This window comes from Barbus barbus, assembly GCF_936440315.1.
Source record: "Barbus barbus genome assembly, chromosome: 28".
In the NCBI taxonomy this organism is placed as follows: Eukaryota; Metazoa; Chordata; class Actinopteri; order Cypriniformes; family Cyprinidae; genus Barbus; species Barbus barbus.
In genome coordinates, this window is record NC_136756.1 from 23781497 (window position 1) to 23799850 (window position 18354).

At 34.6% G+C, this 18354-nt stretch overlaps 1 protein-coding gene across 9 annotated transcripts; it reads right to left on the bottom strand.

Moving 5' to 3' along the window:
* Positions 1 to 77: 77 nt before the first annotated feature.
* Positions 78 to 18350, bottom strand: LOC306848245 (SAP30-binding protein-like). Of its 9 annotated transcripts, none has more exons than XM_079382684.1 (12): positions 18202 to 18340; positions 17598 to 17716; positions 15721 to 15765; positions 13643 to 13685; positions 8817 to 8905; positions 6818 to 6909; positions 6643 to 6703; positions 6499 to 6550; positions 6347 to 6405; positions 6199 to 6226; positions 2128 to 2250; positions 78 to 1277 (listed from the first exon to the last, which is right to left on the bottom strand). In XM_079382684.1, the coding sequence occupies exons 1-12, from the start codon at positions 18293 to 18295 to the stop codon at positions 1237 to 1239; spliced, it is 846 nt and encodes a 281-aa protein (XP_079238810.1). In that variant the 5' UTR covers positions 18296 to 18340; the 3' UTR covers positions 78 to 1236. The 9 variants fall into 9 exon arrangements, with proteins under 9 accessions (XP_079238810.1, XP_079238806.1, XP_079238807.1 ...); XM_079382680.1 differs by having other exon boundaries at positions 83 to 1277; positions 6142 to 6226; positions 18202 to 18346; XM_079382681.1 differs by having other exon boundaries at positions 465 to 1277; positions 2128 to 2247; positions 6142 to 6226.
* Between the last annotated feature and the right edge of the window lie 4 nt (positions 18351 to 18354).

Here is an 18354-nt window from a genome sequence, read left to right on the forward strand (position 1 = left end):
CAGGACAAACAAAGGACTCATGAACAGCTATTAAAAAAAATAAAAAAAATTAAAGAAGCTGTGGATCATCCAAGGAACTACACACCATTAAGAACTTTTATTAAGGTGTCGTTTTTATAAATGCAACTATTATTTTCTCTTGTGGAGTACATGTAAACATCTTTTATGTGAAGTATCTTATTCAATTTCTAAATAAAAAATAACATGCATTTTGTATGATCCCTCTTATTTTGGTAAAATAATAAAAATTTTGCAGATACTACAAAATGTACATAAGATTGACCACAAGTGTAAATGTCTACAGACCAGATGGCATGAGGTAAAGCTGTTTTTGTTTGTAACTTTTCAATCATGAACAGCCTACTGATACCAGTTTTCTTCCTACAGATTCCCAATAGCTGCTATTGCCGCTTCTGTCACGTCCTAAGAAGTTTACTAAATGTTTTTGAGTATTTTATTATTTTATGACATTACAATATGTAATAAAAAAATAATCCAACATATTACAGTTAAATTGAGCCATTTAAAGTGGCAAATTGGGGGATTCAGCAGCATTCAAAACTTTAAAGTAGATTTTTTTTTAACGAAATTAATGTTTATTCATCAATGATGCATTAAATTGATCAAAAGTGACAGTAAAGACTTATACAGTGTAACTATGTGAAATTTCTATTCAAAGAATTCTGAAAAAAATCCACAAAAATAACCAGTAGAACTGTTTTTAACTGATAATAACTAAATTTGATTATAATTGTATTTTAAATTGCAATAATATTGAATAATATTACTGTTAGTAGTACTGTATTTTTAAGACACTTATGCTGAACAAAAGACACTTCTTTCAAAAAACAAAAATATACTACAAACCCCAAACTTTTGAATGGTAGGGTAGATAAACAATTTACAGTTTCAAATGACCACCATTTAAATAAAACTGTCTAGATCAAGGGTAGTAGGTTTGAACCCACAACCTTTTGATTACCAAGCCCTGATCTATAACCACTAGGTAAAACCACCACATTCCCAGCGGATGGTTTTAAATATGACCAAGGGAAAAAGCCAGCAATGAACCTCACTGCCCAGCATTTCTTAGCGTGAATGAAAGTTTGGATGACTCCAGTTCCAAATTTAAAAAAAAAAAGGTATCAGGTGAATATAAATCAGTGATCCCGCTAGTAAACACACACCATCTTCCAAATTCAGAACCTGAAACACATTCTTCAACACTGCCTGACATCACATCCTACGTCTGTGTTTCTTCATCCCAGAGGCAGATCCTTTCCGATTTGAATTAAACAAAGAAAGCAGAGTGATTAATGAAAATTCAACAGATTTGCAATTATAAAAAAACCCATTTATTTTTACACTGATGAGCTATAGAGAGTCATTTCAATATATACATGTTAAAAACTACTTGCATTGCTAAAAGGAAATAAGAAGTTAGAAATGACAGAAAAAAACCCTGTAAAAATGAACTTGCACCAAAATATAAGACCCTTTGTGTCTTATAATAAATGCAATAATACAGTCAGATAGCCCTGATTAGTTATTGTTATAATAAGATTCTGAATGAATCCTCTGGTGATGTTTAATTGTTGTTCTGTGTGACATGACCTATCCAAAACATGAAAATGGAAACACAGATAGCAGACAGACCGGACTGGGCATCTATCAAACATTAAATGATTATTGAAAAGAAAAATCGAATTTTCTGATAAGCAATAAATTATTGCAGATTTCAGTTTTCATACATGTTGCAGTAACGTCATCATGTATGGCAGCTGTAGGATCGTTTTTACATACAAGAATCAGCCATCAGATGAATGCATTTGAAACAGCTAGTCAAAAACGAACACAGATGTCTGATACATTTATGCCATTTTATAAAGCTATATCCAGAATTTTCCACTTTCTGAAACTGAGAAAACACCATCTATTCCAGTTGCCAGGCTTTTAAAACCAACTGTTGCTTAAGCAAAAACTGCAGAACTTGTTACGTTTACATGTGCAACGGCCATTAACTATCAATCTGGCAACCTAAAGTGAAATCCCCCTTTCTTTTTTGGTGTCATTGCTTAGCTTTTTTGAGAATGGTTCCCACTGCAGAGATGACTGTGGTCTTGGTACCGCTGGCTGTTGTGGTCACAGAGACGACTCCAGGAAGGGTGGCAGTGGTGGTGAGGAGGGCGGGTTGTGCCAGGGTCACTGGTACTGCTGAGTCCCACTTGCTCTTCCTCTTCTGCGCATCTGCTAGGTCATCAAACTCAAAATTAATTCAATTTGCACTAACAGTAAATTTGTTATCAGTAGCACTAACCCAACAGATGTGTAATAAAGGAAAAAAGGGTGATTTCACATTTAAAGGGGCTATGTGTAGAATTCAGAAACCCTTGTTATTAGTGACACTGGTGGCTGTTAAGTGAAGTGCATCCAGCATGTTATTCAGCGATATACCGTTAACAAACATTCAGACTCTGTCCACACTATTGAGAGCAACGTTTAGATGAATACATAAATACAGTTTCCTCTCGATAACAAAATAAATCTGGCTCTGTGAGACTAGTTTAAATGAATCCCTTATCTTTGCATGACAATGACATTATAGACAGAATAGCTTTTTCGGCATTAAAGGTGCAATAGGTGATTGTCTTCTGAAACATTTTTTGTTATGCTGGTTGAAAGTCTCTTCACATCCCAATAGCAATCATTAAGTTAAGTGGTCTAAATGTATTTATCTGTATTTCTATATTCTGTGGAAAGCGTAGGACCAATAAATGTTTGTCCAATCAAAACACTCGGCACGTTTCAGAAGCGGCTCTCCTCACGGCTTCACTAAAAATAGGCGCCTAGTCTATTTATTTTATTTCAAGCCGCACGGCGAATACAAAATAAAAAGTCAAAATAGCTATATACTCTACAAAACTGGCACAATTGTAAATAAGTTACATGTTTTAAAAATGTGAAAGTGTTCATTTGTTTTGAAAAATGCCTTGTATTGGAACTGTAAATGCTTAAAATGCTCTTCAGACTTTCCAGTATCAGACCAAATGCCAGCATTATCCCGTTATCCTCCTGCTCACGGGGGCTGTAATTTTGTGGGGAAAACATGGAAATAATTTGTCATTTTATCTTGCAAAGATATGCTTTCTTCTATTTTCCACACACATTTTTTATGAAAATGGATATAGTACTGTTTTTCTGGCTTATAAATTGAATTTTTTTCATCTGAAATGTGCGGCAATTTCCAAGGCGATTTATATAAATTAGCCTAATCAAGGTCAAGCGCAAAGCGCGCACATTAGGACTAGTGATGAATGAGAAAAGGCAACTGAGTTTGCATTGTGCATTTTCCAGCAACCACGCCGCTAGTTTAATTCAGTTTCGCATTAAATATTTAAGGCTGGACGTTTATAATATATGTTTATAGTGAATGCCACTATAATTTGTGTTTATTACTTATATTTTTCTTCTTTTTTCTATTCTGAACACTGCTAAATTTACAGGATTTTTTTTGTGGAGGGTGGGGAATATAAAAACATGTTTCTAATGTTTGTAAACGTTTAGTTTATTTTACATTATTTCTGAATAAAGAGATAAAATGTGTCGACTTGTACACCAATGAAACTTGCTCATAAAAATAGGTAGAGATGGTACAAGAAAAGAACTGCCATATGTACAAGTATACATACAGTACAGTAGTAAGTGAGTGTCAATTTAGAATTAAAAAAAAAATTCAAAGCTTCATTTGTCATAAACATATAATGTGGCCCCTCACTTAATGTGGAAAACTTGATATGGCCCTCGAGTCAAAAAGTTTGCCCACCCCTGGTTTCATGTGTCATTAGCTTCCGGGAGCACGCATAAACGTCACATCCCTTTGATTTTCCTGGCAAAAACATTCCAAGAGTTTCACATAAAAATGAGTCTACAGGATTTAACTGGCAACCTAGGAAGCTGAAGTAGTTTCATTACTAGTTGTTCACACGGTGGCAATAAAGTGATTGTCAAAAAAAGTGATTAATGCATGAAACTTCTTACATATACAGTGCCCTCCATAAGTATTGGAACAGTGAAGACAAAATTGCTCTGTTGGCTGTGGAGTCAAGACATTTGCAAATATGATTAAAATATGAATATGAGACAAAACTACAGAATGTCACATTGTATTATTAGCTGTTTCAACACATACATGTTTTACCAAATAAAAAGAACAGCACTTTTAGAGTTCATCCCACTCATTAATGTGAGCATAAGTATTGGGACAGTTGAACATAAGGCAGATATAAAAGATTAAAAGCTATTATTTAGTTGCAGATCCCTTGCGCACAATCACAGCAGTGAGTCTGTGACCCAAAGACATCACCAGACTCTTGGTCTCATCCTTTGAAATACTTTTCCCAGCCTTTAATGCAGCCAATTCCAATTGTTGCTTGTTTTGGGGAGTTTCTGCCTTTACTCTCCTCTTCAGCTGGTGAAATTCATGTTCAATCAGATTTAAATCTGGAGATTGACATGGGCAATCTAAGACTTTTCTTTTTCCATTTCTTTGCCCTTATAAATTCCTTGACTGAACTGGCAGGGTGTCTTGGGTCATTGTCCTGATGCAATATGAAGCACTTCCCAATTAATCTGGTGGCATTTTCTTGAATATTGGTAGGCATGATGGTTTTACCCTTCCAAATTCATTCTGCTACTGTCATCATACATTAAGTCATCAGTAAAGTTGAGAGGGCCTATTCCAGAGACAGCCATGCATGCCCATGCCACGACACCACCTCCACCATTCTTTACAGATGAGTCTGTATGCTTGGGATCATTTGCAGTTCCCTTTTTTTCTCCAAATTTTTGCTTTCCCATCACTCATCAGTCCATAAACACAGTTCCAAAACTCTTCTGGCTCACCTTTGTGCTTTTTTTGCAAACTCTAATCTTGGCTTTCTATTTTTGGTGCTGGTCAGAGGTTTGCATCTTGCTGTGTAGCATCTGTAATTCTGTGTCAAAGTCTCCTGAGGACAGTAGATTGTCAGAGCATCAACCCAGCTTTCTGGAAGTTGTTGGTGATTTTACAGACACGTCTTTTAGGGTTCGTTTTCACAGCTTTCATGATTTGTCTGTCATCAACTACTGTTGTTTTCTCAGCCGATCAGGTAGTTGTTGGTTTTTGGTGTCGCTGGTGATTTACAAACTCTTGATTTCTCCATGCCCTTTGTTTTTGCTATAGCTCTAATTGACTTCCTCTTTTCTTTTAGCATCCAAATTGCTTGCTTTTCTCTCAAAGTCAGCTCCTTCATCTTCATCCTGGTTTGTGTGTGTGTCATCATCGAATGCAGGATTCAGAATACAGAAGTAATGGATATAACTGATACGACACATTCCCTGCTTTTAATATCTGAAGAATTAATGCAACAGGACACAGCTGATCACTTAGAAAGACCTGTGAGGCAACTGTTCCAATACTTATGCTCACATCAGATAGAGGGATGAAACTCTAGAAGTGCTGAACTTCTTAGCTGGTAAAACATCTATGAGTTGAATCACCCAATAATAAAATGTGGCATTCTGTAGTTGTGTCTCATATTCATCTTTTAATCATATTTATAAATGTCTTGACTCCACAGCCAACAGAGCAATTTTGTCTTTACTGCTCCAATACTTTTGGAGGGCACTGTAGCCCCTTTAATGTCTTCATAAAATACCACTTTATGTCACCCTAAATCCACAAAATTGAACAAAAAAATACATTAAAATCTGAATAATAAAATGCAATAGAACCCATTTTGGTTTAATTTAGTTTTTGATTTTATAGATTTCATTTATTTGATAGGTTATCAGCATAATTTTTACTTACTTTGTTGTTTTTTGGATCTGGTACCAAAAAAAGAGACTACATTTACATACAGAATTTACATACAGATAAAATTTATTTTCAGTTTTTCATAATTATATATCTTTCAATAATAATAATAATCTTTAATAATTTAAACATTATTATTATTAATTATTATTACAATTCTTATTCTTATTATCAACACAAGATAAATTAGTCTCTTATGATAATAGCCTATGTTATAATTTTCTTATTTTAAAGTAGCATTAATCCTCAAGTCCTCATTATTTGTGTCAAACACACTTGTAGTGTACCTGTGGAAGAGGCAGTTGTTGTGTTCGTGGCCAAAGCTGCTGCATTAGTTGCGGTACCTTTTTTGGTGCCTGTCACAAATTCAATCTACAGACACATGGGTAAAAAAAAAAGGAAAAAAAAGAACACATTAACATCAATCAGTGATGTTGTGGCCCAGGCCAGACTCATTTCTTTTTAATGAGTGGAGTGCCTCAGGGCTCTAACCTTGGTCTTTTCCTTTTTAGCTTTTTCCAGCTTGTCCATCTCCACTTTCTGAGCTTTGGCTGTGGAGAGGACAGCATATAAATAGTTAACAGATGTAGTCAATTCAATCCATACGAGTTTAAACGTCAAACATAATTTGGAGCTAAACTTACCTAGTGCCTCATAATACGAATCCTCTGACCAGCCATGGGGATCAAACATGTCCTGTGGAGAAGTAAACACAAAAATATTATTTTTGTAACAGACGTGAATAACATGTATTTATGTGGTATTAACAGGTAAGCATTACCACCTACTTTTGGATAATTGGTTCCAAGTTCGTCAATACCACAGAACTGGATAAGCTTCTCATAAATACTATAAACACAAACACAAGGTTAGGTTGCAAACAAATAAAACGATATCAAAAGTTAATTTACTTCAGGTTATGTCTGGTGCATTGTGGGTCATAAACACTTCTTATCTCCAGACCTTGGATTGCGAAACTCTTTCTTCTTTTGAATATGGCTGTTTGTATCAAAGTCTCCGTGAAGCTTCCGCTCATAAAGTTTAAAGATCTTTTCCTACAAACAGAAAAGGGAATCATTATTTTTCCCTATCATTATTGATATTAAGTGCATGTATAATATTGCTAAATGAACAAACTCCATTTTAAATGCAAAATGTGCAGTACAAAACAAGACAAAGACTGCCTCTTTGCTACAAGTGTTGTGAGACACTAAGAATGAATAAAGTCTTTGTGCGAGTGTGAGTTTCTAGAACTAAAGGGTGATTTTTGACAACCAGACTCCAAGAAGCACTTGGAGATGTGCCATTTTCAGCTCCTGAATCGGTTTTCCTTCACATTCCAAGAAGTCAAATAAATTGCAAAGTCCTTTGTTGACAGTTAAGACACTGATCTTAGTTAATTTGTACAAAATGTGCTACAAGAAAGTTAGCAGCAAGACCAACTCAGATGTATAAGGGAATAAGGATCATGTCTGAGCAGTGATTAAAGCATTTCCACAGGGACAGGATATTCATCATAACGTGGAAAAAGAACAGCCCATCTATCAGTACTGTGCTGTACTGTACTGGAGTGTGAAAACCACACCCGTGTTCACCTGTCCCGACAGCTCACTAGAGAGAGAGCTGCAACAGGAAGTGGTAGGATTTAGGAATCTGATAAAAGATATTAATAAATATTACCGCAGTTAAACAAACCAAAAATTCTAACAAAATACGTTCAAATATGACCTTGGCATCAACATGGTTTTTACATCACTGACCTCAAAAGTTTGCACCTCTAGTCTGGACATGTACTGACAACATGTAAGTTGCATGATTTAGGGCGAACTGCCAGTCCTTACCTCCAGGTGGGGCAAAACACCTGAAAGCCTGATACCTACAATGCCCCCTCCCCCCCAAAAAAACCCAGTACCACACCCTGAGATAAAACATGCCAGCCAGGATCTGAATATGTGCTTTAAACAGCTTGCCAAGAACTGAAACAATGAACCCATAAGAACTCTCCTTTTATGACTGTTGACAAGGAGCAGCAGTCCAACCAAAACAAAGCAGCTGACAGAATGTTTTTCGGCTGGCATATGGGGGGAAAAACAGCAGGAAACTGATACTGTTGATAAAAACATGTTCGCATTTTAAAAAGAATTTGATTCATGCTTTTAAACAAATAAAAATATCAAATTCTACTGAAAATTCATATAAGGATATTCACCAAGAATGTACAACACTGATCGCATTGTTCATTTGCATGCACAATCTGTGTTGTTTTAGCATCTGATTCACAAAAGTATTTATGCAAATTAAAGTAACAGTGCTTAGACTGATGATGACTTCATTTAAATACCAAAATTATTTTATTAAATAAGTATTAATATTGACATTAACATAACCTTAAATTAATAAATAGTTTACTGTTAGATTATATTGTTATCTAATAACTGTTTTAAATCGTGAAAAATTTACAAACCTGAAATTTGAATGTCAGTCTATTATCAAATTCAATAAACACTCATTCAATAATAATCATGCAATAGTAGTACATCCTTTTGTTGAAACTAACAACAAAGAAATTCTGTCCAAAAAAACATTGGTTTTGATTTTTTCATAATTTTTTTTAAGTGTGCTTAAAAGACATATTACCGAATGCCTAAAAAAGGTTTGAAAATGACCTCACAGACATGTTCACTGCAGCGGTCTTTAACACAGCTTTGTGGCTAAAAATGTGACTCCTGAAAATTGCACAGCAGCCAACAAATCAGATTAGAATCGATTTTGGCCCACTCTTGTCATTTGTTTGTGCAATATGCATAAGCCTGTGAATGGTCAGCGGACAAGATATTTGATAGCCGAAACTAGCAGCTATCAGAAAACAAGCACAGTGAACAAGTGCCCTCAAGATTCTTCTCATTGGAGTCCATGGCAGCAAGTCAAGAACATCTTAAACAGAATACAGCAACCATCTCACCTGCAGAAGACTGGAACAACGCCCGGGAGGTTCAGGAGGAATTCTGATCTCATCTGGAGACATATTCCGAACCTTCTCCGAAAACTGTGCTGTGAAGAAGGAAAAAATACATGCAATTTACTTAAAACCTAAAATGCTGCAGTCTAATAATGACAGTAAGTCATACAGTATGCTCATAAAACTAGATTTTTATATTTTCTCAAGAAAACCTAGTAGTGCTTGCTCGTGCAAACTTGCTATAGGTTTCTGAGTATTTTTCTTATGTTGTTAATGAAATGCAAGCTTATTTATATTGCTTAAATTTTGTTATATATATATATATATATATATATATATATATATATATATATATATATATATATATATATATATATATAAATATATGAAGAGTTAATTTGCAAAACACAGATCAAACAGTTTTTAACAATTTTCAAAAATCTTTCATTGTGCATTCCAATGAATCTCATTCAAACTGCAGTTGGGTTATTTTGATTAGGTTAAAAATTAACTGAAAAAATACAGCAAGCTAACACAAAAACATGATAACATTTAAAAACATGATTTTTGAAAAAACGGAGTTATCTGTTTTTGCAAATAAACTTCATATATATATATATATATAAATAAAATAAGCTTATTTGTTAAATTTTTTTCTTCAAAACATAAAAATTACCTATATAGTTTAAACATAATATATACTGCAAGCTTATTTGTTACATACTGTTTCTTTGATAATTTTTTTTTATTATATATTTTTACTGATTTTTATTTTTAAAATTAAATATAATGTAAGCTTATTTATATAAACCAAGTTGTGCAGTTACATCAGTTTTCTTTGATATGAACTTTACTTAAAAAAAAAACCACATGATTTTATAAATAAATAAACAAAGAAACTGAGGGGGAAAAAATACTCCCATCAGTGGTATGAAGTTTCCAAACACAAACATTCTGCATTCTGTATGCAACTTTAACCTCAAGCTATATTTCATTTTCATTTTTTTTTTTAAATGACACTGAACTACTTCGTTAATTTCGTAAGCATTTGCAATATTTTTATTCCCTCTGACTAGAAGTGTCTAACAGCAGTTTTCATCAGACGTCTCTGGAGCGAATTACCAAGATATGGAATTTGTGGTTGCGTACACATGCAGCAGTGAACACTATTCAAACCATACTGGTTGGAACAGGCCTCTGGCGAATTCTCTTTCACCTCACCTCCTCTAGTCTCAATCCCACACACCCTTCCTCCCCCATCTGCCTCTCTCACACCCCCTGGCTGCTGTTCTGGGCAGGTATGAGGCAGTAACTGAAGGCCAAAACATGCCTCCATTTGTTAAAATGCATGACAGACACCCACGCGCATGCACACAGAAGCAGGGAAGGGCTGGGTGAGGCTCTCTAGATGTGGCACGCTTCCCTAAGCAATGAACAGTCACACACAGACATAAACATGCAAAAACAGCCCCTCTAGCGATGGAAACTTGCCGAAGTACCTCAGAAAGGTAAAAGCATTTTTTAGCCAGAGCAGCCTTATGTAAACCGCACTTTTGAGAACAAGCCTGTGGAAAAACAGATCATGCACGCCTGTACTGTACTTACGGTTAGAGATTTTAGACTCTAAGTATTAAACTGTAATGCATAGCTCGTCTGTAAACGACACCTCAAATTGTGATTTTAAGTGATCAGAATTATTTTTCACCTGATGGATGTTATAGTCATATTGAAAGAGGAACCCATGTTGTATAACAGTCCCCATCCACTTTTTTTAGTGGCCTTGGTTTTGGAAAGTATTTTTCCCATTTATTTGTTCCATAGGGATTTTCAAGTAGTCTTTGTTAAACCCAACAAACCAGCTACGAGGTAAATAACAACACATTTAAGACCAAAAAAAAGTACATTTACATTTATTATTTTAGCAGACACTTTTATACAAAGCAACTTACAAATGAGGAATATAAGCGATTTACAATAAAGAGGCAAATAAACACGATGTGCTTGTAATAAAAAGTTCAGAGTATTTAAAAAATTGATTATATATATATATATATATATATATATATATACACACACTCTATACATATACACATATATCTGCACAGTTTTGTTTTATTTAACTGGTTTAATCTGCCATGTGCCTTATGCCACTTTATCTATCTCTTTCTTTATTTTTCTACAATGTCCTCATTTGTATATCTGTATAGTTGTATGTCCATATGTTTAAACTGTATTTATCTGTATTTGAACGTCTACTGTCAGTGTTTTAAATGTTAACTGTATGCACCAAGGGTCTGAGAGTAACGCAATTTCAATTCTCTGTATGTATGTGCCGTACATGTGGAAGAATTGATAATAAAGCAGACTTGACTTAAAGAAATACAATAACATGAATTTCAATCAAAAAAAGAGAAATATTAAAATGATTTAAAGATGTTATTTATATAGAGAGAAACAAAAAATATGTTAATTGCAAAATACACACAAATATTTTTGTTGTTTGAGAACATATAAGACTGCATTAGAGAGGCCATTAAAGAGCTCTTTTGGCTCAATTTGCTTGTTTCGATTTTCTGATTGGTGGAGATTTTTTTTTTTTTTTGCAGAATCATGGGTAATGTAGCTTTTGATTTGCAAAGCAGATAATTTGAATTTGAAAATTTGAATTTTTCTCCAGGAATTCTACTGTTAAAAAATTTGTTAAAAATAAGTTGAAATAAAGCTTGATGACATCAATAAAATCATGCACCATCGATTAATAACCTCATAGCTCACAGTAGATCTGTCTTTTTTTACAGATCAAGTTACCTTTCAAGATAAATTCTTATGGATAAAATGAATGTGATTCTTACTTCCAAAAGTTGCCCACTACAGTGATCAGAATATTATACAGAGACATGTGGGTTCTTTTTACTGCATGCAACCACCCAGAACAACCTAGCAACAAAGCCAGAACAACAAAGACAAACACAGCTCAAATGTTCTTAGAAAATATAAAAAACTTCAGTATAAAACTTTCATTTTACAAGACTTAGGAGTGTGTGATTATATTTGTGGCTGTCAAGGATTCAGCTTCATGTAGTTGGTCTGAAAGCTGTGTTTTATAAAGCATTCAAGCATATCCTAATAATTACAGTGTGATTAGAGTAAATGTGGTAGCAGCAGGCAGAAAGTGTGCACAGGAATGCTGGCAAGATGAGGGTCTTCTATAAAAGCTCTAAAGCCCCACTGCTGCTCTCAGATTTCTTATCCCTGACCTGTTTTACACTGTGATCTTAGCTGATCTTAGAACAGTAGATCTCTCTCCATGGGTCGGTTTGTCGTCATTTCCTCTCCATCAGAGTAATCATGCATTGACTGTAAGTGACTCACTTCTCTGGCATCTTCAGAGTTCAGTGTCCACCCAAACAAGTGTTCAAGCATCACACACAAAGCCCATACACCAACTCCCATCTCAGAAAGACTCCAAAAAAGAGAAGGAGGGAAAATTAGAGACGAATCTAAAGATCTTCTGTCTTGCAACCACAAAGAAAATCTTTGAGTCTCCGACAAGACCTTCCTGTCTATGGTCTATTCTGATTTTTGCACATTTTAACGAGAAGAAAAACAAGACAAAGTGGAACGTTCAGTTACTCGCCCAAGTGTCTTGTTTACCGTAACTCCCTACAACCGTAAAAAAAGAATATTTGGTCTCTGACTACATCAGAAAGATATGTGGTGTTATAAATACTTTTTTTTTTTTTACATAAACACAGAGAAAGTTAAGGGCCACACATCAAAAACTTCCAGCCTCCGTGTGTTATGTTGTTAATAATATTGCACATTATAAAGTTTTTTCACTCTTTCTCTATACCAGACCGAAGTAATAATACCAAATAGATATTAATGTTGACGTATAGTATATTTAAACAATTTCCTGTTTCAGGTTCGATTACAGAGACAAAGTAATTCTTAAGCAAGATTGGTGTGAGACTATGTGTGTTTGACCAGATGGCAGAAGCAGCTTTTTTATTTTTTTAGCATTTTCATTCAGAGCTGCTAGTGGCACAGATACCTGCACATGACAGGATCCAGTACAATACAATAACTTTTTTAAAATGTGAGTATCAAAACAATTTAATAAAAATAATAATAAAATAAATAAAAGTAAAATCTTGGACTACTTTATGAATTGGCAAGAAGGAGGCTAATCACAAAGGCCTATTTACACTAAGGATGATATCTATAAATTTTAATAACTATTCTAAAGCTATGAGATATCAATACAATTATAACGATAATAACAGAGGAACAATATCAAGATTCCACCTGATTTTAAAGCGCTTGAGCATTTAAAGCAGCAGATTACTGAACTGCAGGTTGAGCTTATTATAAACAGGACATTTTGAAGCATTTTTGCATCCTTGACATGCTGCTATTTCTTTTTTTATTGTCAGGACTTGATTAATCTGCAAAATACTCAGCAGATTACATGCTTTAAATGACAGTCCTAAATCAGAAATCATTGTTACCAGAATCAACCAGGATTATATTTATTAGGTTTAATAGAAAAGTTGATCCTGAGGTCTCACTACAATCAAACAGGATTTCTATAAAGCATGATTGAAGCAATCCAACCTGGATCACTCATTTCCTGGGCACAGTCAATAAACACACACACACACACACACACACACACACACACCCCTCAGCCACTTTCTGACAAAGCGATTACACCATGTTGCCTTGGAGCACATATACACATCGGTGCTCTCTACCATATTCAAGCAAAATTTTTAAAATATATTTCATTTGAAGATGACCATATAATTAATTAATTTTATACTTACCAACAAGCTCATTGGGGTCTTTAACCTCCACTTCTGTGATGTCCTACAAAAGAAAAGGACAAATATGCATAATTAAAAATCAATAACATGTTTTACTTCCGACGTCATTTCGAATCAGCATGTACAGTATGTGTACATGAGATGAATTATGACAGACCAAGTAATATATTGATAGAACGGATTAATATTTGGCCATTTTGACATTATCAGCATGGGCTAATAACAATGTATGCTCGTTCATTTTACAGGTGTTAGTGCCCCCTTGTGCCAACTCCAAGTCCAACAACGGCAGAGCCAAAGGATAAAAAAATTTTTTTTTTTTTTTTTTTATTACATTTATGCAATTTTGTGCAGATCTTAATACACTACCATCTATGCAAATGAGAAACGTGTTTTTACAGCACAGCATTAAACCCAACACTTTTAAAACACAAAATCTCTCTCTTGGGAGGCTTAAAAACTGATGGTGATGAACTCAGCACCAAAGCGCAAAAGCCCTAATAATTAAAACCAAGCAGAAAAATAGACTGGGCCTCTATTCACTGTCCTCCTTTACACAATCTCACACATACAGTCACTAAGCAACAGGATGTGCAGATGGAAGAATGGTCTCGTAAAAGCGCCCAAGTAGAAAATCTGTCTAGGACAGCACAGAGAAAGAGAGATATGACTCACTAAGAGATGAATCTCTTGTAGCCAAAAGCACAAATCCTAACAACAGTCCATTCACTTGAAAACCCAGTTTGGCAAAACAATGCGAGACAAAAAAGGACCCATCTATCTCCACTGAGGCGGGGGGCCTGTCCTAAAAGAGGTCTTTTTCATTTAGATTAGCCCAAAAATGGGACCACAGGTTAATGGACATACTTCTTGCCATTTCTTTGTCATGCCCTGCATGCACTTTTACAACAGCAAAGACAAAAAAGTCTGAATCATAAAGTTATAAGACACTTTATAAGTGAAGATCACAGCCTGCATTTAAAGGAATAGTTGCTTTCATGCCATTCATCCAAACCCATATGCTGTTGCTTATATGCAATAGGTGCATAAAGATTCTTCAAAATTCCCCTTTTTAGGTTCCAATGAAAACCAAAACACCATATGGGTTTTAAACAACAAGAGGGTGAGTACATGTGAATTGTAGTTTTTGGGTGAATAACAGTTGAAAGGACAAAAATTATCTGAACCCACATAAAAATAAAAAGCACCATAACTCTTACATTTGGAAAAGAAAATGCATTATTAAGCAACAATTTAATCAAATTATTTCATTACAAAACATGTTTATATGCTCAGTATATTTATATAACAGTGTTCTGTCTTTGGGGTGTGGTTCTAAATTTATGCAACATCACAAGCTTCTATTATGAAAAATGTCAGTGCATGAAATAACTTGCCACTGCAGTGCTTTGCACCTCTGAAATCCTTTTAGATGGAACTGAAATTTAGATTCTTGCTCTTGGAACTTATAATCAGTAAATCTTTTAATAAAATTACAACATAAATGTGCTTCTGGACACTAGTGCCATGTGAATACCATATACACTACTGTTAAAATGTTTGGGGTCAGTAAGATTTTTTTTTTTTTTTTGACAAAATGAATTGTTTTATTAAGCAAGGATGTATTAAACTGATAAAAAGTGACAGTCAAGACTTTTGCACTGTTACACAAATTTCCATTTCTAATGAATGTTGTTCTATTTCCCAAAGAATCCTGGAACAAATGGTTTGATTTTTACAAAATACTAAGCAGTACAGATCAGAATAAGAAATGTTTCTTGAGGACCAAACAAATCACTGGCATACATTTTTGTAAATTTTAAATGAATGCATAAAAGTAAGCGTGCATAACCCTAATGTTCAATAAATATGCATGAAAACATTAAAGACATGCTGTATTACTCTCATATGACCCTTCTCTGCAATATTCAAACACACATGTTGTTCCTCAGTGATGCAGTGTTCTCTTGGTTTGAGACCAATCATAACACTGCAATAAACTGAGGACGGGTGTGTCTTGGGTTTAATACCCTGAACTCCAGATCAGTCAGGGGGGGAATTTAGGTGGGGTCACATACCTTCACATCATCTTGGGTCCGCCCTGAGTCCGACTCCTCCTCTTCCTATAAAAACAAAAATGAACGGGGTCACCACAGCCACATTACTCCCAAAAACCACACTCAAGAGCTCCTCCTTAAGTTTCAACCATGGGGCTCTGAGAACGACTGTGAATTCAGTTCTTCTGACTGTGGCTTTTTTCTGATTAATCTAATTATAGTTGATTTCATATCAATTATAGTCTATGCCATACAACAGTCTTGACACAGACAGTGGGAAATGGGATCAATCAAATAATCAGAGTTGAAATAAAAAAGATGGGCAATTGTAAATTTGAAACTAAGCAACTTTTTAACTTTTAATTAAAAAAATAATAATATTTGTAGATCACAATCTTTAATTCAACAAATCAGTGTGTTGCTAAATTATGGAACATTTTGGAACTTTTATATGGCACTAAATTCTTCTGTGAAGAAAAATGTGCATTAAAAACAGATGGAAATTTGCCTACTTTATAATTAACAAACAATTTTAATTCTTTTTATTTAAATGTTTCTTTATTTTTCCTAATGATACTGATAATTAAAAAAGGCCAATGAAAAGAAAAAAAAAATTCTAATCAAGTGATATTACACTTTTTTCTTGTAATTGACCATATGCACATTAAAACAAGCCAGCTCGTAAACTTTCGGTGAAGCTCATTTTATATGTGCTAAATACAAGTAGAAACTCTCACATAAACCTCTCCTGCCTCATTCTTATCAGTAACTGAGAAACAAAATAATTGCAACACCATAAATAACGATAGCAGCATTAACATACAGTTTCAAGTTATTTTTAAAACATATAATGCTGACAGATAAACACTATCGTAACTGGTTAGGCTAATCTCTTAAACAACATCATAATGGTATTCTTGATAATCAATATCTTACCTTTAGTCATGAACACATTTTTTAAATCTTATAACATTTTAAAGCCTTTATAATTTATCAACTCTACAGCTATGCAATAAAATTCACATTAAAGGTTCACTTTTCATTCATGAAGACGACATGAAGTAATGTGCCAAAAATGTGTGTCTTGGCGGAAAAATAAAGAATTTTTAAGATGAAAATGACATGAAATTATCATTTTAACCAGGAGATGGCAGCAGAGGATCAATCATTGGCTGCAGCTGCCATTTCAACTGCATAGTTTTTGCTTTTGAATTTATTATAAAATGAATATTAACACATTTTAGTACTTTACTGCACTGAAGTACAAAGTAAATAAGTTCAATATTAATGGCATAGCAATTAAATACATCCAATTGTTTGAAATAGTTTTATTTAATAACTAAATCATTTAAGTTTTATCTTTAACTGTAAGCCGCTAAATATATTCAGCCCACACAGACTTGTCACTGGTGTAGTTTTGTTGCTCTGAATTTAGTCTAAATCACTTAATGCACAGCTCTATTTTGTCAGACGTTTCGTTCTGTTATCACTGTCAATAATAGCAATGACTTGCAGCATGATTTAATGGATTCACTCGTGTAAATTTTACACGTGCATTTGTCATTCCTGAAACTGTATACATGGACGATCGGTCCTCTTAGAGAAACAAAACTTTAATTCAAATTGTGAATGGATTATGTAGAGAAACCGAGCACAAGGCGCTCCTCTTACAGCACAGTACAGTTGACTGGAAATGACTGACCTGGATTATATAAAACCAGGAAGTAATCATGCATATGGTCAATTGTTTGTGGTTGCAGAAATGTAGTGTTACTTCCTTTTATTCCAACTGGCTCTGATCTTCTCTAATTAATCAAAGGTCCACTAAAAAATGTGAATTACATTTCATGTGAATGTAACGGTCTGACACTTCCAGAAAACCCCTGCTTAATACTGACCGAATTTCTAGTGCTGTCATCATCACTGTCCTCATTCTCCGAGGGCTTCTCATCTGGCTCCTCCACACGACTCACATCATCCTCTCCATAAGCAGCCGACACCAATCCACCATGAGATTCTGACAGACAAGCACAAAACAGCTTCTTCAGTTCCACTGAGGCCACAGTTACAACAGTATATACTAGAGTTACTAAATATTGTCGCTACTGTAAATCCATAACACACTAATATGAGATATTTTGTGAGAACAGTTGACACTAACTGTCAAGTCAATGAAGGTTACAAGCATAGTTAACATAAAGCAGAAGAAGAAAAAACATGAAGTAGGAAACAAACCAATTTTACGTGCACTGCCCTCTACAAAACTCAATGGTCAACTGTTCATCATAATAGTTTCCGTACTGCTACCCCGCAATTAATAAAACACACAATTGAGCCCATAACTGTAATATGTTTTAAAAATAAGTCATGTTTTGTCTGTTTCACAACATTTTGTCATTCGCTGTCATTTATTTACGTTAGCCCTACACTGACAACAAAGCCTCCAGCGTTACAAACTCACAATATGTACATGCTTTTCCTATCACTAATTAGCGTTTATACCTTGATCATCCGTGTCTGGATCTGAATCCGGCTCTGAATCATCTCCATAAGCCGCTAGTGAAGTGAGAACAGCATTCTTTTTACCGCTCGCCATGTTCAGCGCTGGCGCACAATAGTGACGCTATGTTCAGTTCGGTGTGCGCATGCTCAGCG